Genomic DNA, 21,860 nt, shown 5'->3' on the forward strand with positions numbered 1-21,860 from the left:
TATCTTCTCAAATAACTCAAGTCTACAGAACCTTAAAAAAAAAAAAATATATGTCTACACACACAAAAACATAAACTGTCTATATATCATCTGAAAGAGAGCAACAGAGATATCTGGCATCAGTTTAAAGGGCTGAAAAGGCCGTGCTAAACTTCGTTCCCTCTCTTATACATACCAAAACATCCTTGAGAAACCCTCAGAGCAGGCTGCAGCCACTTATATTTTTCACACTAATTGGCAACATGAAACACCACAGAAGGAACCCTGACTTTTGCTGGAACTCTTAAGTCAGAGACCTTGACCTTCTGACAGCAGAACACCTGTGAATACTGAAGCACAATGAAAGAGTAACTGAGAACACTGAAGCCCACAGCAATAGAAGACAACCTTGGGATAAAAAGAAAACTACTTCTCTTACTGCTAGATCCAGCATCTTCAACTGAAATTATACTCACTTTAAAAAAGCCACGAGAAGCAAGTTTCCTCAGCTGTACGGAAAATATGATATCTTTAACTTAGAGTCTTCTAGAGAAGCGGCAGTTGATGTTGCCACAGTGATAAAAAGATCTCTCACAACACCAAGATTCACAAAACATGGTAAAAAATATAAACTTCCTTGTAAACAAAAATCCAGATCCACTATTCCTCAGAGATAAGCTTATGCAAGAGAGAAATCCTGCCAGGAATCAGTAAACAGACATGAATTCTTTTTGGATATAGCTGAACAAATTTTATCTGCCAGCAGGAACAACTAGTCTGTTTCCCTCAGTAGGTAGACAGCTGCCAATTAGCTAGCTCAACTCTTGTAGATCTAAAGCCATAAATTTTCACCAGCCTTTGCCCAACTCAAACTAGGAGCAGAATAACATAATAAATTGGATTTATTTATTTATTTATTTATTTTAAAGTCCCACCAGTCTGATTTGGGAGTGGGAGGGAAGGGAGATTGTATGGTATCTCCTCCCCTACTTCAGTATAAGCAACATTTTTCTTCCGCAGCTTCATTTTCTAATAGACACAGGATGTAGCTGCATATCAGTCTTGTGTAGGCAGAGGCTAACTAGCTTCTTGTCTGTCAAACAGATAACCAGAAGATGGACACAGAAATCAGCCTAGTGTCTCAGCTAGGGGAACGCAGTCACAGTAAGCACACACTGTTTATCACACAGGAGCCCAGCTGGGCTGGTGTGAACTTGGGCAGCAATCCTTTGACAGAGGCGTTGAAGCAATTTCTTCCCAGCTGAGTCAGTAGAAGAGCTTAGGTCACATCTTATATTTCATAATTTTCTTTATACTTTATTTCACATTCATAAATAAGAATACTCACTGAACTAATGGGAATCAAATGCATTAGGGGCCAAGTCATATTTGACACTGGCAGCACCTTCCAGGTGCCACAATGGTCTATTTAAGGAGTGTTTTGTTGCACAGAGGCAGAAGGGAACATCAAGTGCTCTGCTCCTGTCTTATGGAGAACAAAGCTAGCAAGTGACATTTCCTCTATTTATCCTTGGTGCCTCTCACAGGGAGGGCTGTCTACTTTCTCCACAGCTCTAACCTGTCAGCTCCTAAACAGAGAAAAAGTTAGTAGTTATTATTATTACTAAATATAGTCATTACTGCATTAAAATTCTTAACACATACAACATGGAGCCATCAACTGATCTCATTAGGGGAGAAAGCAGAGTAGTCTTTGTTGATGATTATGCTGATCACTTGGCTGCTTTTTTAAAGCACTGACAGATATGTAAGCTATATTACAATAGATAATGTTTTGCACTCCCACAGTTCATGATCTACCTTAGCAAGCTTTGGTGCTTTACATTATTTAATAAAATATTTTTAATGGGCATAGCATTCACTGTATTTATATGGGTGTACAAGCAACTACAAATGCAAACTATCTTCCTGATTAAGATCTCCAAATTATGCAGATTTTGGTTTTTGCAGATCTGGTGGTTGCACATGCATGTTGCTTTATTATACCCTCTGGATTTCTTCATAACTGTATCTCATACTTTCCTGCCTTAAGCTGTACAGATGCTTTCTTGATATCCAAAAGAATTTAATTTTGAGTCATCCATCGCATTTTAAAGTTGCAGTAGAGTGATATGCTCGTTAGTAAAAGGAAGACATACTTAAAAAAAAACCCAAAAAACACAAAAAAACAAACCACAACGAGAAAGCCAGCCAGTAGCCTGAGGCAAACTGGCTTTTTCATGTAATGATAGATGAATTATGTGCCATGTGGATTTAATAATGTTTTACTATGCCAAGCCAATGAAACTACAATTGAAAAGAATATATTTAGATTTATTAGTGTTTATTAGTTTTCCATGTTTTTATATGGGAATCAGCATTTGTAAGAGACGGAGGTAAGGCTTCTCATATATTTGGCTAATCTGAATCTGCCTTGTAGATAAAGAAGTCAGTCTCTGAAGTGGGATTCCAATCCTTTTCACAAGCCTTATATGTACTTCAAAAAGAATAAAGCCAGGTTGCACACATCTTAAGTTGCTTCCGTTCCTAGATAGGTGACACACATTTGTGTTATTAGAAGTACTGTTTCAGGAGAATTACTAATCAAAACTACTTCCAAAGTGGGGGAAGCAAGCCCTGATGTTCTTCGATGAGAGCAGGAAATCCATTCTCAGAGTCAACATCAGCTTTTCATCTCCTCCAAATTCAATTTATTGCCTTACAGGAAAACAAACAATTAAAAAAGCTTCATGGAAGTTGCAGGCAGTTGGGACAATGGGAAACCCAGCAGCTCAGCATCATGAAATGCCTCATGGACTGAGTTAAGTAGGTAACAGTGAACTGTCAACCAAAGTATTAACTTAGATATCTAAAATGGCTAGAGCCAGTTAGCATTCGGGAAGCCTAACACGAGCATAGAGGTTTCTCTAATCCTGGTGTAGAAACAGTTTACATAGGGACAGCTTGTAAGAGATGGTATTAAAATCATCATATACAGCTTTCATCTACTTGCTTTAAACACATTTTTTCTACTAGATGAACAATTAAAAAACAACATAACTTTTAAATCTGGAAAGATCAAAAAAGCATTTTTGAAGGCTCTTGGGTTCAGAAACACCTTATTTTATGCTTATATTCCAAATCCTATACTAGGCAGCAGCTTGTCAGAGCAGTGCAATGACTAAATGGCAGCCTTTGCTTCCTCAATGTGATTTTCAGGGCAAGGCTGGCGACAGTAGCTCGCAAAGACCATCCTTCTGAGCCAGCAGAAATTACTTTGAAAGTAGCCAATCACAGTCATAAGCTATCATAGAATGGTTTAGGTTGGAAAGGACCTTGAAGATTATAGAGTTCCAACCCCCCTGCCATAGGCAGGGACACCTCCCACTAGACCAGGTTGCCCAAGGCCCCGTCCAGCCTGGACTTGACCACCTCCAGGGATGGGGCCTATCCTTGAATGAGAGCTTGGGAATGGTATTACCACTAACTTATCACAGCCAAACACATCTTGTCCCTTTCACAAGTCACAACAGAGGCAGTACATACAGATTGATAGCGTCACTACTATAACAGGATACTGTTGAACACCCTTTTGCACACAGCCTTCCAGGTCTTGTGTATCCGCGTTCCTGCCTCTGTGAAACTGCCACCTGGCAATGGGTCCCAGTGGCCTTAGAATATATTGATAGAACTCCGCTATATTTTAACTAAATATCAGCTTTTACTTCTGAAAAGACCCCAGAGGGTTTATGACTCGATCTCTAAGCTACCCATAGAGTAATCTGACAGAGAAGCAGCTTTCCACAAGAGACGCAACCAAGCGGCTTTTGCAAATACAATGACAAAAATCACCAGGTTTATACATATTCTGTCTCAATATGTTTCAGATGGGACATGCTTCTGCTTACTCTCCCAAAAGGTAACTTGCTTTAAGCAATGCCGGGGGCTCTATGATTTTATTTTTCATTTCTTTCTTCACATTTCACAGGGAACTTTCCTTAGGAAGCAAACAGAATGCTGCCATCTCGAGACTCAAAGTCAGTCTGTCTTTGGCATCAGCCAGAGCAGTTCACTAGTGGGCCACAATTAAATCCCTGTAGTGTCCCCTGCTTGGAGCTGTACTCCAAAAACACGTAAAAAAAATGAAGATAAGCAGCAGCTCCATGTTGAAATAAATGAGGGTTCATGCCAACAATATGTTGCTTCAGAGCAGCAAAATCAGTTCTATTACCGGTCCCTTCTGAACCGCAGGGGTTTGGGTTTTTTTAGTTTTTAAAATCTTTTACACTGAAAAGTACTGATGTCTGTGTACATCCCTCCTCTGAAACAGGTATGGCAAATGAGATAATCGGAGGGTTTACAAAAATGTAAAGCTGGTCCTCACCAAGCTTTTTCTCTCAGTAATCCTCAGAATTCCCTGCAGGCATCAGTCTTTAAAAATTCAGGCCATGCTATATAGCTCATCCTTTTTCACCTGTATTTTGAAAGGGTACTTGGAAATTTTTGATGTGGACTATTTTGGCAGTTGGGATAAGTTTTACTGTGGAAAGACAGTCCATTTTACTTGAAATCTTACTGTTTTATTAAAGATCAAGCACCTAGACATTTCTTTATTAGTCCACACGCATTTATTAATAAAAGTCTTTAGAACCAGCCTAGAATTATTCCCATTTTATGGCTAGAAAAACTGGATTAAGAATTTATCCTAACTCACACAGGCAGTCAGCATCAGCAGAAACAACCCTACGTCTCTTGGATCTTATGGCTTGGCTATCCATCAAAGGAGTAATTCACCAGTCCTGTAGAACAAACTTTTAAGAAACACATTCTGCTTACTATTAAAGGCTATTTTACTCTGAATAACTACAAAGGATAGGTTGATTTCAGTGATGACAAGCAATATTATTTCACAGTCAAGAAACCTAGCAGTTACACTATTAATTAAATAAAAAAATTACGTAGGAAAATCCCTGTTGGGGGGCTAGAGATACAAGTTATCTGTACCCCACATACTTTACACAATTTAGGTTTTGGTGCTCATGTCTGCGTGTAATACTACTCGCTCAACAGGACAGTCAAATTAAAGCAGAGTGATTCAAGTTGCTTTGGGAAAATGAATGAAATAAAGAATGATGAAAACTCATTACTAGATCTGGAGACTAACGTACCAGGCAGCAAGTTCATCGAGACCTGTGAATGCCCAGCATTTCTGAAAAATAAGGTCAGAAGTACCAGCTTTGCAGATAGGACTCCCAAAGGACAGAAGTCTCTGACTTCAGTGGGTTAAACCCCACAATCTTCAGTGCCATTTTGCTGTAATTTTTTTTACTTTCCATTACATTAAAAGGTCAGACTATTCCAGAACCTTTACTACACATTCTCATGAAATCAAACCACAATTTTCTCCTGTTTTTTTTTGTTTATTTGTTTTTTAAGCATGTAAAATCTGTGTCATGCTTATATTATTTTCCTTCCCAACCTAATCAATCTCTGCTATTTTCAGACAAACTATCAACTGGAACATAGAAATATCTAACAAGTTCAGTAAACTGTAAAGCATTTTCTAGCTGTGTGTAGGAAGCTATATGGCAGGATAGCCAGCTGGGCTAAAATAGAATTCTTTTCTGCCTTTCACATCAATTCATTTTAAACAAGAATTTTTATCCTTGACAGATGCTTCCACATGACTCATCTTGATTTCTTAGCTGATATCAGGAATCAAGACAGGGTCACAAACCCGAGAAGTTGATAGTCCAATACAGTAATTGGTAACTCGGAGATCCTCTCTTTTCTCTGATTTCTGTTACCTTGGTTTTAGCGTCTTGGAGGCTCAGTGCAACCTTCCTTCATTACTCCAAGTAGAAACACTTGCTGGATTTTTGCTGGTACAAAGCTTAGCTTTCATTAGAATTGGATTAGAAAGCTCACCCACTTTCTTCCACCTAAACATAACTCAAAGGAACAGACAAGATATTCCCATTTCCCAAAACCTCACCTCTAAGGGTCTTCTTGCTTTTGCTGGCCAAACACTGAGCAGCAGTTTCCTCTGGTCTATCTCAGCAGACTCGCTTTGCAGTCTCACTTGCAGCTGAATTTTCATGTTTTTCTGGTAAAGTACCAGGAGACAGGACATCACTTGGAAATTTTCACATCCAGACTGCATGCTACAGCAGGGCAAATTCTGCTGGTTTTATGCATACCTCAAGCAAAGGCAGCTTTTTTTTTTTTTTAAACTTTCAAGAGTGGAAAAATGTACTATAAAAATACAGCTAGGCAGTTACAGAATCCAGGTCCTTTTGCAACGAGTTAAAAATGTTGATAAATTTTAGCTATAAAACAGATACACAAAAGTTAGACACACACGTGCCCAAGCTCACCCAATTAATCACCAGGAAAATACAAAACAAACTACTAGTCACAGAATTTAATGATCAGTGGCTATCCTATAGCTTGAGTCACATCTTCAAAATCTCCATTGTGCTAAGGCTGACTGCAGATTGTATCCTCATATCAAAATTACTCCTTTGGACTTTGGTTTCTTTTAATTGCTTTTCTATGGGACTCAAAAAAAAAACAACACACCAAAACCACCTCAGAAGAGCACTTTCAATATGGCATCAGACGAGGATTTTCTTTACAGGATATATGGCTCCCTTCGTCTACAGTATAAGCAACTACTGCAGGGCCAGTTCCTTTCCCTTCATAGTAGGGGATGGAACCACACAGACAATGGAAACTCCCTTGGAATGCACAAAGACAAAGTTACCACTGTAACCAGAGGTAAAGTAAGAGACAATCTCACATTTGTGTTGCTGAAGGTGTTTCTTGCTTATTTCCTTAGTGTGTTTTCCATAATGCTCTAAAACAGATATATATTAACTAGTATATAAATATACCGAAAGGTTACAAGGATGTGTAAATTACATCAGAAACAGCCTAGGTGAAGCCAGTTCCAGCTAGCTGCAAAACACAGGTTTCTGGCCATCAACTCAGCCTCTGAAACCATCCCAACAAGACTTCCAGAGTCCAGGTCAGCAACTGCAAAACTCCATGTCTCAACATGGCTCAAAAGAAAATCCTCTTCCCACAGTAACCAGTAGGGTCACTGATTACTTTTCCAGGCATAAACAGGCAAGAGCAGTGCAAAACCTACTGCCCACCCTCCTCCACAGTAATTCTCCCTGGCGTTTTGGATTTGTCAATCTTTTATTCTGTTAAATCCCATTAAAAAAATGCAAAAGTTAAGAGTCCTTGTGTGTGCATATGGACAAAAGATTTATTTAGCTGCATTTCTCTTGTCCTTTTTCCATATTACCGGCTAATTATAAGAGAGGAAAATACAGTATCTTTGCTACTTCTCTAAGGTAAAATCCCCAGAACTGTCATCCAGCCCAGTGGCTGATGCTTAAAAAAAAAAACAAAAAAAAACAAGCCTAGGCTGTCAAACGAAGTGTCTGGGAGCATGCTCCTCCTGTAATTTAAATTATGCTGTTTGCACATGGATATTCAATCTCCTCATCCTTCACACTGATTACCTAACCAGTCATCATAACACATCTCAGAAAAGAAACTATGCTACACCTCCCTATGACCTCTGGTCTTACAAAGCAGATGGGGATAAGGAAACAAAAATTCCAACTTATCTGTAATTTTCTGTTCGTTAGCTCTCCAGAAGGATAGTGGCAACTACCAGCTGGATGGTGGGATAACCGAAGAAGCCATGAAGCACAACTGTCTGCTGGCTATCAGTAGAAGTCCACCATGCTTCTCTGGTTTAAGTAGAGGTGTTGTCTTGGTAAGGTTGAAAGGACAAAAGACTGCTATGATCTTTCACTAACTCCAGAGCAGAGATGTAGACTTAAATGTGGCAATTCTGAATCATGTTCATCATATTACTGGTGGATGCATGCAAGAAAAAAAAAAAACAAAACAACCCCAAACTGTCAGAACAGTAGGGTGGCAACATGCATTTGCAGGAAGGCAGACAGGCAGGGGCAGCATATTCTCATACTGGGAGAGTGTACATGAAAGCACATAGTGGCAGAATGCATACATAGAGGTTATACAATAAATTCCAAGTTTTATCAAGTCACATCAAAACTACATCTAGGAAGTGATTCCACACTACAGAATTTGGAGAATGCATTTTTATAAGTTGTAGTTCCCTCATTGCTTCAATGTACAGCAAGCAGGGAAAGTATATCTAACATCCGCCCTGTGGAGACACAAGCCAAAGGAGAGATTCAGGAAGGGCAAAAATGATGCATTGATTCCAAACTTCATTTTTGCAGTTACAACCATGTTATAATCGCAAAGAATTAGGTCACTCTGGGCTTTCCCCAATATGACTCTGCCCTGAATAGATGGGTTTAATTTATGTTCAGTATATTGCAGGTTGAGAACAAAATGTTAGAACCATTTCAAGGTAGCTACTGCTCATTAATCCAGGTTCTTTGAATTACTGTCCCAGTGAATACAGCAAAAAGCAAGTGACACATATGGTTAACACTTCATGTTTTGCCAACCCGCAAGAAGGAAGAAAAGAAGGTTTCATTTTAGATAGAGCAAGAGCTATATAATTGCTAAAGAAATTAAGAATAATTACAAGCGGTTTGCCTAATAATTACCTGTCACTACATTTTTCTGTAGCATAGAGGGTAGATACATCTATAAGAAAGAAGGCACGATCATGTTTTTTGGAATGACAGACAGATGCACAGCATGTGGCTACATGGTAACCCTGACTGGTACACGGCACACAGACTGCCAGGCTCCCTGTCCCCTCAAAGCACAAGGGGCGATATCGCAGTCAATGCCCTGGCTTGCAATTCCACCCAATTCTATCCTCAGCTCCAGCACAGATTTATGGTATTGCCTCAGCCATATAATCTTTCTATGCCTTAGTTTTTCCATTTATAAAAATGGGATCATAATTGTTCAGTAAATAGCATATTCATGAAGATACGCTTATTCATGTGCCTTGGAGAGGAACCCCACAGGAAAAAAAAAAAGTAAAGATGAGATAAATCAACATCTGTCACACAGCGCACAAGTGAGCAGCCCCACAGATTGCCACATGCTGGGATGTTTCCCTGACTCCCATTTTCCATCCATCACAATGCAGAGAAATAATTGAGATCTGGAATCTATCCCTTAAGGAAATATTTAGTCTCCATGAAAGTACAGAATAGACCCCTTGAAGTTAATAAACTGGGAACTTCTAAACATTTGAGTGACAGTGTGAACTCTAACAGAAAGAGTTCTTTGCAAAGACAAGGACATAACTCCAAAACTGCAAGAGAAACTAGAAGACTTCTGCATTTTAAAAACACTCATACCAAACAGGAACAAGATTTCGGCAACAGTATCAACTGTTTACAACTGTTACTTAGGAGACCACTGATGGACTGAAAGACCCACCTTGGAGGGCTACATAATGAAATTATATTGATTTAGAACTGAACTAGAAAGGGAAGGGCTAGTACATACACATGTGTGTGTTAGGATGAGGTACTCTTGTGTTAGTTACCTGTCAAGTTGTACAGACAAAAGAACACCATATTTCAGCAAAAATCAAATATTCTCTCTCCTGCTGAGGTTACATGGGCAGGGAACACTTTATAATTTAGAGAGGGTAGAAGAGGAACATGCAAAACAGTCCCTTTGGAGGTGAGACAGTAGTAAGGGACATCTAGAAGAACTTAGACTGCGTACAAGAGAAAGGGGTAGAGAATCCCTGTTTTCAAACCAGTTCTACCAGTAATCTTTTACTGCTACACATACAGGACTTAATTAACATCTCTTCAACTTCGCCATATTACATGCTATATAAATGCTATTATTATTACTATTGTTATTATGATCAAGCTTCAGTACACAGTACAATTTTAAGGACAACTGTTAAACTGCTATAATTAAAGCGTCCTGCTGAGAATATGAACAGCTCTTTGCTGTAGTGTTGTAAGAGGGTAGCCGTCTGGTGTGCTCCCCGATGCTTTCGCTGATCCCCTGCAGAGACGCTAGCTGCCAAACCTACTTGCTTAGCAGCTTGTTCCTTTCTGCCCTTTCCTGACTGGACTGTGTGAACACACAGTAGCAGCTGAAAGTCTGCTCGTGCTCCTGCTTCATTTAGCTGTTGGAGCACAACCTTAAATTGCCAGAGAAGAAAGCAGAACCAGGCGCAGAAACAGCTTCAACCCTTCTGTCACTAAAACTATCTAGCTGAGCAGAAGAAAAATACCGAAGCCAGCTTGCACAGACTCACATGGTGGGATTTTTTTTGTTGTTGTAATGGCTTTTAGACCACCCCCAGCCCATTTGCAGCTAATACAGAATTGTTTGCACTGTACCTTTTTTTGTTTCGTGTAATTTAGTTTTAGAGTGAGATACTATGAAAAAAGTGTTGTTGAGCAAAGCAGGTACATTCACTCTAAGAATACATTACTGATCCTAGAACCCCTCTAGAGATAGTACAGTTCCCATCTTAAAAAATAAAAGATATTAAAGTACTTACAGTAAAAGCTTGTCCTCTTTTCAGCACTAACAAGAAAACCGTCTCCCACTAGCTTCTGACAGCATGTGTAAGCCAGACTGAAAATTCAGGGCTTGAGTGCTTCCCCGAGAGGAAAACCACATTGCAGCGAGACACAGAGAGCTGCTTGAGAAATGATTCACATACGGAAGCAAGCTGGCTTCACCAGCGCTTTGGCATTCAGCACACACACGCACACGCATATGCACACTTGCTTACTCAGGGGAATTAGAAATATTATATTTTCATCAAAGCAAGGAGGATTTATGCAAGAAAGCCATTTTTATCTCACCTCCAAAACACTGAGATGCTTCAATCCATAAAGCAGATGAAGAGTTTCCTTCAGTATCCTGTAATCCCCAACAGCAGCACTGGACACCAGGCAGAGAGCATGAAACCCAGACTAGTCTGCATGATCCAATCAAGTAAAAACATGCAGTATATACAATGCTGTAAGGGCAAGGAGGCGGCCATAGAAAGAAGGCATTTTTCAGAAGAAACTACAGAAGCAGCTTTCAGAAGTTTTTATATTTCATGCTAATAATCTCTCCCCCAGAGTGCCAGCAATCACACCCGGGACACCTTACAACATCTCCCTTGCCTCCATCATTGCTTCAAAAAAGTGGAAAAGCATGTGCATGCATGGAGGGAAGATACACTAAGACAGAGGCTTTCATACAAGAAGTAAGTAGAAACAGTCCTGAGTGAGTTATCTTAAGCTATCCAAGAAGCGTCAATCTGTTCTTTATTTAGAAGAGAGCAAATAAGGGACAAGAGTGAGCAATGCTCAAGAATGTTCCCCTTTCTTAAGCTTTCTGAAGAGAATTTAGCTTCTGAAAACAGGAAGAAAAGGACCAGAGGTCTTAACAGAGTTAAAGCAAGCAAAGATAGTATCAAGTTGGAGGAAACAGAGGGGATGCAAAGAGAGATCTAATCTAAATTTCAAATGCAGAGATCTGAGGTGTTTAGAATTGGGCTTTTTGTTCGACTCTGTCCAGAGAGGGAGTTGTTCTCTCTCTGACATCTCTGACCTGAGGCATTCAGACTGTGACTACAGATGAGGAATTCTCTCCTGAACTGCAGAGAGGGATCCTTTCCCAGCAGCGTGGGCCTAGTATATAAGCAATGTTGATGCTACAGGAGTTGTCTCATAATAGAGAGACAGGGAAGATTTACAATATGAGCCTAAGAAGAGTTGCTGCATCTGAATAATTCAACCTTACTGCAACTCTTCCTCTTGAACTCTTCAGAGTTCAACTTCAACCCTGCTCTGGAACTCCTTCCTCTAGGTGCCAAAGGGGCTTAAAGGAAGCTAATGTTATGCCAAGAGTAAATTTATGTTTTCAGTTCAGTGCTAGCACCTGTTATTGCAGAGTAAAGAAACCTTAAGACACAGATTGAGTCAACTGAGTCCCTTCTGAAGGTTATGGATCTGGGATCAGAATTTCTCATGATATTCTTAAGAGTGAGGAACTCTTGGCTTCTGATCTTAAAAGACCTGAGCAAGACAAAGACCACATCATGACCTCTTTAGCATGTGAAAATGGTCTATGTTTGGCAGGTCTCAAGCACATATTATTAGTTATATGTCCCTAAACATTCAACCAATCATGCCAGGTGCTATTCCAAGTTCACGGACACCCGCAGTACCAATCCTTGTAACCAGCCTACTTTGCCGGTTTCTTCAGTACCTGAGTACAGGCTGTGTGATCACAAGTAGAAGAACTTATCCATTCCGTATTTTTACACATCTAACATTTAGAGGTTTTGAGATTATTCACAGCTCAGATAAGAAGTATGTATGACAAAGTACTGCCTAACCTTCTTGTAGATATTGTGATCTACATGAACTGTGTTTCTCCTCCCTGAGGAAGTGACACTGCATTCAGCAATACACGCATAGGCAGCAAGGTCACTTAGGTATCCAGTGGAGGGAGACTAAATCACTCTCTCGGCTTTGATTATGGACTACCTTCAAAACTGAATAGATACAGCTGAAAAATACTGACTCGGAAGCAAACAACTGCACGTCCCTGGACCCTGAACTCATAAAAGGGAGGGACATCAGTTGTGTACACCTACCTGAAAAGCTTTGTCTGAAGGAAACAAACACACTTTTTGGACTGCAGCACCCTGTCTCTTTGCCATTTCTGGTAAGTTCGTACAGGCTCAGTGGGAGAGCAGCATTGTCAGCTCTAGAGGTTTCCCTGTCCTTCAGCCAAGAGAAATAAAGAACTGAAGTGAAGAGAGTGGAGAGAGGAGATGAGCTACTATGTTTCATTCGCAAAGATATTTTTAGCTTTGATAAATATAACTTGACCAAAATCTAAAATTGAAAATGCTTGGACACAGAGACAGTCACAGCATTTACATGCTTCAGCTTTGGTAGACAGACTGGAATAGCGGCATACAATCTCCCCAAACCCAACAAGACCAGACAGTAAATTTGTTTATTTAGAGGTTTTCTTGTAGCACTTATTGCTATAATTATCTGATCTCTTTACTTAGACCAAAGAATTAAGCAGCACAAAACCTTCTGAATTGAAAAATTGCCTGTTTAATGAACAAAGAGCCCAGAAACAGACAGCTAAAATGAGTCGTCCAGGCTCATCTAGAAAGCCTGTGGCTTGTCCAGGGCCTTCACCATAATTACTTTCACACAGCCCAGCTGAGAAAACAATTTCAATAAGTGCTATAAACTTTTTTAAAGAATCTGCCAGGTTGACAGACAAAATAACAGTGAGCATATTGCTTGCATGCTGCTCAATCCACTAGCTCCCACGACTCCGCAACAAGGTATGAGAGAATGAGGCCAAATCCCACTAATCAATACACCTTTAAAATACTGTATTTGAAGAATTCAAAAGCTTTATGTTGCAACCTGCATTTCTTGTGCAATTTTATAAGAATGAGTATAGATGAGACATAACTTAATGGAATAGACAAAGGGCAGAACCTCTGGTGGCATAGCTTGAGAAGCAAATGCACTGAAAGAATGTGGAAAAAAAACTCATGCAAGAAACAAGATTTAAAATATCTTTGCACTTGCAGATATTTATGCTCTATTTAAATGCTTTTGTGCATGCAACAATCTTAATTACAAAGGAGAGAAATTCCATAAACAAGGCTATTATGTCAATAACAATGTCTTTTTAAAGCAAGTCTCTAATTCAGTTATAAAGCTTGGAAGATTACTGTCTGGAGTTATAAAACCAAAAGTAATTACAAAGGAAAGTCTGCATCAGACAGTATTAGTGGAGTCAGGCCATGGCTTTGGGACAGCACTTACTACACGCCTTCTTCCTTTTTGTACATAACTGATACAAACTTCTTTATTTTCTCAGTTCCACTACAGATGTCAGGAAGTTCAAGCAGCTAGTGGACATTTGCAGAATGAATCATGGGGCACCACTTTTCATTTTGACAAAAACAACTGCTGTTCAGTTAAAAAGATGATGCTGATCAAATGGGTGGATATAGAAAGTGATCTCCTGCAACTGTTGCCAAAAAGGCTCCGCCAGCGCAAGAAAGCTGTGTGTTCTGACTTGGGAACTCGGATTTTTTCGGTTTTTTTCCCCTCTGTTCTTAGGAGGCTATTATACAGCTTCACACTCCCACTCATATACTTGAGGGGCTCAGCCTGTGGCATGGCTACCAGCTTTGACCTGCAACTAGAGAAAATACTTGTTGCTGGAAGAGACTAGAATCATTAAATTTGGAATAAAGGCAGATATGTTTTATGGAACATGGAGTGCTACAGGAGATGAAAAACAGCTTCCCCTGGTGCCTATTGCCAAAATTTGAGAAGACCAGACAACAACTTTAAAATTTCCAAGGGAACAGCCACAAAGTAAGTCAAAAATAGAATTAGGAAATTGCCTGTTTCAAAAGTAAGAGTCTGTAAGGCGCCAGCAATTTTCAGCATTTCTGGCATTTCCAAGTAGAACACTGAAGAGTTAACAGCCATCTATCTACCTCCCAAAAAAGCCAACCCACAGAAAAAGGCAAAATGAGGAAGGAAATCTATGTGGTGAAGGACTATTCATTGTATTTCATATATTTAAAATAAAAGCCTCTGCTCACTTTTGCACACATTTATCCAAAGTTTATTTTTCTCTGCAATTTTAAATGTCTGCACTTTCACAGGCAGAGACCAGCAACAAACCAAGGATAGCTTTACTGCAGTCATCCTTCTACTCAAAATACAGATAAAACTTAATATGTTAAAAAGGCAATACTCAGTGCTCTTCCCTGAAAGGGGAAAATAAGACTTTCAGTGTTCTTTTTTAATTAACTGAATTTTTCTGTTTCAATGACTAAATGAAAGACTTCAAGGAAAGGGAGTATCTTCATTCTTTATTATTCCTCACTGCTGGTTTTCTGATATATAGGTTATAATGTGGCATTTATTAATAGTTCATAGAGAATTACCATATTCAAGTAGCACAGCAAGTTTTACTACCTACACAAGCAAAATACTGTGCAACCCTACTTGTTCCCTTTGCTTATTGTCCAAGAGGGATCACATCCTGGAAAAACTTGCATTTTATCACCTAACGGGAAAGAAATTACAACAGGTATCCATTAGAAACGCTAAGGAGTCTTGAACAGAAAATAATTGCATTAAATTTTTGCTGATCACTGACAACGGAGAGGTATGCAGGAAAATTAAGGACTGCAGAAGATATGTGCTGGAGGCTGACTTAGAATTAAAAAAAAAAACCAACGGGACAGTGGAGGAATGCTCCACTGCTTTGAACTTTTTCAGGGTGATGCAAAAAGAAGACCTGAGTTGTCAGCTTTGTTTCAAAGGGACTTGCGCTGGAACTGCTGACAAACCCTGAATGGAAACAGAACTGCGGGTTATGCCTAGATGCACCGAGTGCATCACAGGGAGCCCAGTAGCAATAAAAACTAGGACAAATTAACAGAGAAAGCTGATGAAGCACAAGGAGTTCAAGTCCCAGGAGATGAACAAGCCCTCTAATGTAGATCAGGGTTTCAGAGAAAAAAAAAAAAGCTATTGGTAAGTTTGATTCCCCATATAGCAATGTCTTAGAGTTTGTCTTGTTCTTACTCTCTGTATCTTTTACAGATTACTTGAACAGAATCAGCTAATCATTGCAGTAGCTTAATAACTCATCTACTTTACAGGTAGGGAGATGAAGGCCCCTAAATCGCTGACAAAATATCACAAGCTACTAAGGATCTACAGTGCCCATTGATTTTTAGCTCCCATACAATAAGACAGCAGGTTTGCAAGAGGCATGCATATTGTCATACATAGGCACCCAGAATCAGAGCATAAAAGTTTGGCTTTGATGACATAACCAAATCCAGAAAAAAGGGAGAATCTAAATTAAAGTTCAGCAATTCCTTGCTTCCAGACAGCTTGTATGAATGAATATGTTTGCGGCTGCTTAAATTTTTCAAACAATTTAGCATACTTGAGAAATTTAACCATGCAGCTGAAATCTGAAGTACCCAAACACTGATATCCTCCCAGTATTAACCGCAGTGGTACAGAATAACTATTAAGAAACATGCAGTGGTACAATGCAAGCAAATTCCCTTCTGAGATCCAGGTTCTGCTTTCAAGATTTCTTATGAAAATTATTTCCTTGGATTTCTTGGTTAGTAATCATAATTACTCCAAATTTTAAACCCCCAGTCCAAATTTGGCATAAAATAAACATTATAACTGAAATAAATTATGAGCATTTTTAAGCTCAGCAAAAAAGATCTTAGTATGTGGATCATGTTGTCTGTGAGACAGGTAAGGACAAATATCAGCACTTCATCAGTATGAATTCATCCTCCAGAGAGGTGGAACTCTTTCCATCACAGAGGTGCACAGTACCACTCGCTCTGGCTCCATCATGTCGGTTGTCCCCACACACAAACAAGGAAAGGGAATGCAAATTGAACTCTCCTCAAGGTCCATAAGCTCAGCCTCCCATTTTCTTGTACAGAACAGCTACACCAAACAGCCAGTTGCACAAACGGAAGCCTCCCTTACCGACAGGTAGAAGGCCTAAATGCCAAAAGCAGCAGGCACAGCTAATGAAGTGGGAGAGTGGCAGAAATAGGTGCTCAGCTTTCCAAGTTTCTATAAAAGAAAGTGATAATTTAAAATCTCCAGAAGATACTAAACCAGGAGGGTAATGAAGCAAGAGAACAGATTGCATGAAAAGGAAGAAGTATCCAATGGAGTTTGTGACCTGTTTACCATAAATAAATAAATAAAAGCAAAACAACCTCCTGAGGTGACAGAGTTAGCACGAGGGACATTAGTGAACCTGTCACATGGAGAAGCCTATAGAAACAGCTGTTATTACAGAGCAAAAGGGGATTGATTGGTCAAGCAACAAGAACTTGGGAAAGAAAGAAGGTGTGAGAGAAGGAAAGGGCAAGATAAGGAAATCCAGGACAGCAGGAAAGTCACTCTGGATACTGCCCAACACCTCTAGCCTGGTACACAGCAGCTGAAGGCATAGAGCAAAAAAGTAACAGTTTGGGAATACAGAGAAACAAGAACAGAACACACCAGCCAGCTCTTTCCCCCCCCCCATTTGACAGTGAATCACTCAGCAACGCTGCGTGTTCCTATGGCTAGTGGAATATCACGATTTTGCATTCTTCATTAGAATTAATTAGTTCACTTGTTGACAGTATCAAAAGAAAGGCCAAGTGTTGGCTCAGTCAAGGAGAGTGACATTTTCCTCTTCCAGCAGGAGCTTGCTGGTGAAGGCGTGCTCTCCAGGGAAGGCTTGGTCTGTCCCTGCCTGCATAACTGTCCTCTAGCCTCTGATCTGAGGACAGACTCCAGAATCAGTCTTACCCCTTTCCACTGTTATTCCACATCCACTGTTATTAAAAATAAGAAATGTGTTATTTTTTCCTCTTTGCTATTGCATGTGAGCTCATTCAAACTGTGAAAACAACAGCCTAAGCATTTTGCCCTGTTGTATCTCAGGGAGCTGGAAACCTTCTACCAGCAAGAAACTCTTACAGCAGTTACCATGGTGACACTGGTAATAGATATTTAAAGGCAGCTCACTCATAATCACATCTATTAGATATCAGAAGGCTTTAGTAAGAAAGACACAAAAAGCTTGAAACCAGGGAACTAACCAGGCTTAGCGATGGTATAAGTGGACACAAAACTTATGAAGAGAGATCTGCTTATACCACCATTTAGCTAGACACAAAGGACCCCTGTTCAAATCTGAAATGGCACTGAAGCTTGCAGAATAAACTATTTTTAGTCATTTAAAATTTGGTTCTGAAAGCCTCATTTCAATAGCGGTAGCTCTATAAATCCTTTCAGAGTGGTCATTGCCAGAAGCATAATAAAAAGCTGTGCTAGCTACAGCTCATCCCACATTAGAACCAGGCCGCTGGAAATTCCCTGGCCAACCAACGTCACCTGGAAGGGGCTCCTTCCAACAGAGAAACATCAGTGGTGGCTGCAGATTACCTTCCTCTGTGTGCCCACCCCAATGGCCTGACACCAGGGATCTGATGAGCCCCATTCCTACAACACAGCCACAAACCCAGCTCAAGAGGGACCTTGCCTCCCCATCTGAAGGGTTGGGTAGCCTAAGGAAGTGTCATACTGCTTTTTAGATGTTATTATGCAGTGAGGAAACTTGAATCTGGGTAAACATGAAGCTCACTGAGTTGAAGATGTATCTTTGGTTATATAAATGTTAAATAATTTATTTCTTTAGGTGCTAGTCTGTAGTGTTCCAGTCCACTGGAATGTAACGAAGAGAAACTGCAGAATTGGATCTCTAGGTATGAAACCACTTCACCAAGTTAGCGAAGCCTATGTAACAGTCAAAAAATGGAGATTTCCTTTCTCTTTGCTGTATATTTCCATGACAACTTTCCTCCAGTATCAACTTCTTTATATTGGAAAGGTCTCTCAAAAGAGAATTTAGGCTTCTATAGCAACAGCTAAAATCCCTGGGAGATGATGATGTCTGAAACTTTACACAGATCTTTTTTTAGACCATGAGTTACAACACCAAGCGCATTTCGATTTTCATAGGTGAAAACAAATATTAGGGAAATGGTGAAGAGGGGAAGGAATAACTTACTGAAGCGAGACAAACACAAAGAAACCACCTTACTTTCAAAAAGGACGTGCACTTTGAGATACAAAACGTTAAAGAGAGCAGACAGGATCATACGGTCATCTTGAAAACCCACATCCTGCTCCTTCTCTCTGAGTTACAGAACACAGTCACAAGGAACAAGTCTGCTGATCCTAAAAGGAGATTTTATTGAAATGTCTCTGCAGTCTATCTTACATTGACCTAAAGAAAAAAAAAAATTTAAAAAGTATCAGCGAGCCAGGATGCCTTTTCAGCTTTAACTTCCATATACCTGCCATCTAGCTACAGCCCAACCTTTTTTCGGTACTTCAGCTGTTTGCTGTGGTCGTGACAGTATTCTCCAGCACGGAAAGCCTTGCTACCTTAGAAGAAAAAAAAAACAACAAACCTGCACTCTCAAACAAATAAATTGGTTAAACTCATATAAAGCCAAGGGAAGCACAGAACTTAAAGCAACTTTCCTTTGCTGAATTTAGGTATAATTCACAAAGCACTTTACTTCTCCAATGCCCTTCAAACGTAAAATCTTTTAAACAACAACAAAATAGCTACATTCACAACCTGGATGAGAAGTAGGAAAGCATCAGCCTTAATATATATAGATGAGAAGACTATAGAATGGAAACATTACGTGGTGCTGCCAGAATCAGAGCCTAGCAGGCCCCAGCATACTTCTTTTTGTAGCCACTGGAAATCTCTCTGCTACACAAGAGGCAAGGTCAGCAGTGTGACCAACTGCAAAGCAGCCATACTTCCTTCTGCTTCTGGTGTGACTGAAAGCTTTTTGGTTTTTCATAAAAATATCCACTAATTTATCCCCTCTTCCTCTCACTCCCCTGGATCATCACAGTTCTGGTAAGGGAAAAAGGTACACACATGTAGGCATGAGTGAAGAAGAATAGATTAAATCTAACTGTTGACTTCCACCTTCAGCCACTCCTTGCCCAATTAGATAACTGCAGAAAAGACTATGGAACTGGCAGTTTTACACAATAAAGTTGAAACTTTTTTTTTTTTAAACCAGCAATGCCAAAAATGACAGTCAAAGCCTATTCAAAACCTGGGAGCTCTACAACTAAGAGCCATATGCCAAACCAGAATTTCAGACAAAACCCCAATATTTCCAAGGTTTATCCTGTCTGGGAAACACCAAAGTGTGGGAAACACTGCGTCACTGTAAAGGTCAAGTGAAATGCAATTATTTAATATCCCCATGTGCTGCCCTCTGCTGAAACAGACGCTGAGCACATTGAAGCTTTGTGTCCATTGTAGGCTGTAGAAAAACTCATGATCATCTGCACCTAATGCTGTCATCACACAGGAAAGAGGCACTCTCACACAAAAAGAAAATGTTTCATCTGGGACTAGGGAAGGTTAAAAATAACCTAAGCTCTTATACTGGACTTAACAGCTCTGAGATGAAAGTGTAATTTCAGGCACAGCATTCAGATAAGAGCCTGGTGAAGGAAGAGGATCAAATGCATTGGCTACACACATCTGTGATAATGAAGGTTCATAGGTTTATAAAAAAGAAACAGCTGGAAGTTTCATTTGAACAATTTATTTATCAAAGATGTGTTGAACTCTCAGATTCTTGCTGGAAGTCTTAATCCTCCATCTGATTTCACTCACGTGAAAAGTCTGGTCAGGCAGAAGAGATTATTCAAATACTCAAGCACATGTATTTACTGGTATGTAGAACACAGAACAGCATGGATGGGAAAGGGAGAAAACTATTTAAAAATGTAAGAGGGAGGAATATAACATATAATTTATATATAAATATTTATAAATAAATATTTATATAAAATATAAATATTTAATGTGGTTATATTTACAAAAATATTATTTTTACAAATAGAAACACAGCATTTTTTCCAAATCCCAGGAACAGAGAAAAGGAAGTCAAAACAATATTCCAGCTATACATGTAAACTCTCAGTGCTCAGATTCCAAATCTAACATATCATTTTTCCCTTTATGCCTTTGAAAAATAGGCTTTGCAGTGTGACTTCAAGATCAACCCAACTAGGTTATTTTGGATCAAGGAGAAGATTGAAATCTAAAGTTCAGGGCTCCTTAGGGAGATCATCCTGCCAGCAACCTTCCCTACCTTATAAAGATACCTTTTTAGTAGATTTTCACAGCACATTTTCAACAGTTTCTGACCTTAAAAAAAATAAAAATAAACAAACAAGAAAAGGATTTAAAAAAGACTGGAGAGGAAAGAGCACTGGGCAGGTAGACCCTCCTGGGCCAGCCAGTAGAGGGCAGTGGAATTTAAGAGGAAAGTTGTTGAAAACGAACTTCATATAATGAAATATTCGAAGGAGTACACCGATGAATTTAAATTGTTATTTGAAGTTACATATCCAGTCCTAAACTAAGACATAAGCAAGAAAAAGAGCAAAGGAAAAAATAAAGAAAGAAAATAGATTACTTCGGGATCTCCAAAGAGTTGCATTTCAGGGTATCAGGAAGATTTCATACTTAATGCATTTTAAAAAAGTTATTATTAAATCTTTTAAATAATTTTCAATGAATTAAATACACTACTTCGAAGCATCCTATTGAAAACATCACAGCTATTTCTCAGGGGTTTAAAAACCTAGGGACAACTTTTAAAATTGAAATAGAAAAATATTAAAAAAAAATAATCAAGAAAGCTATTTTTAAGGCATACCTATCTTTACTTGTGCCAAGCTGAACAGAAAACCGGTTCTAATCCACAAGAACAAGAAAGTAAAGCAGGTTAGGCAAAATGCAACCACAAGCAAAACCCATAGAAGAATTTTAGTGTTCACAGCACCTTGTTTACCAAGGTTAAAAAGCATGAAAGCAACATTTCTCACCTCACTACTGTACAGAACAAACATCCAAGAGCCAAGGTATCTATGTGATTTGACACGAGCTAAGTTTGTGTTTTGTGATGGAAAGACAGATTTTAGTTATTCTCTAAGCCCTTTTGAAACACACAGGTCCTGCAGCAAAATTGCCGCTTTACGCCAGAGGCAGCCAGGGTTTACTCCAAAAGGCTACAGGAGACAGCCTAAGACTGTAGCATTTTCACCTAGCCTGTGGAAAACATGGAAAAGCAGAGATACCTTTCCTCAGCCCAGGCTAGGAGCTCATACGCCGAGGTGACACCAGACTCTTCAGCTCTCACCTCAGACGACACTTGAAGGCTGTTGGGGCAAACCGCGGGCTGCCGCGGGCTCCAGCCGCCC

At 39.5% G+C, this 21,860-nt stretch overlaps 1 protein-coding gene across 1 annotated transcript in view; it reads left to right on the plus strand.

Moving 5' to 3' along the window:
• The first annotated feature begins 6,590 nt into the window (after positions 1-6,590).
• Positions 6,591-21,860, plus strand: part of TIMM22 (translocase of inner mitochondrial membrane 22 homolog (yeast)) — a 20,013-nt gene continuing 4,743 nt past the window's right edge. The window contains exons 1-3 of the mRNA XM_009882752.1: positions 6,591-6,759; positions 7,644-7,774; positions 13,855-14,032. Coding sequence (XP_009881054.1) covers positions 6,591-6,759; positions 7,644-7,774; positions 13,855-14,032 — 478 coding nt within the window. The remainder of the gene's footprint in view (positions 6,760-7,643; positions 7,775-13,854; positions 14,033-21,860) is intronic.

Source organism: Charadrius vociferus, unplaced genomic scaffold, assembly GCF_000708025.1.
Source record: "Charadrius vociferus isolate BGI_N301 unplaced genomic scaffold, ASM70802v2 scaffold793, whole genome shotgun sequence".
NCBI classification, from domain to species: Eukaryota; Metazoa; Chordata; class Aves; order Charadriiformes; family Charadriidae; genus Charadrius; species Charadrius vociferus.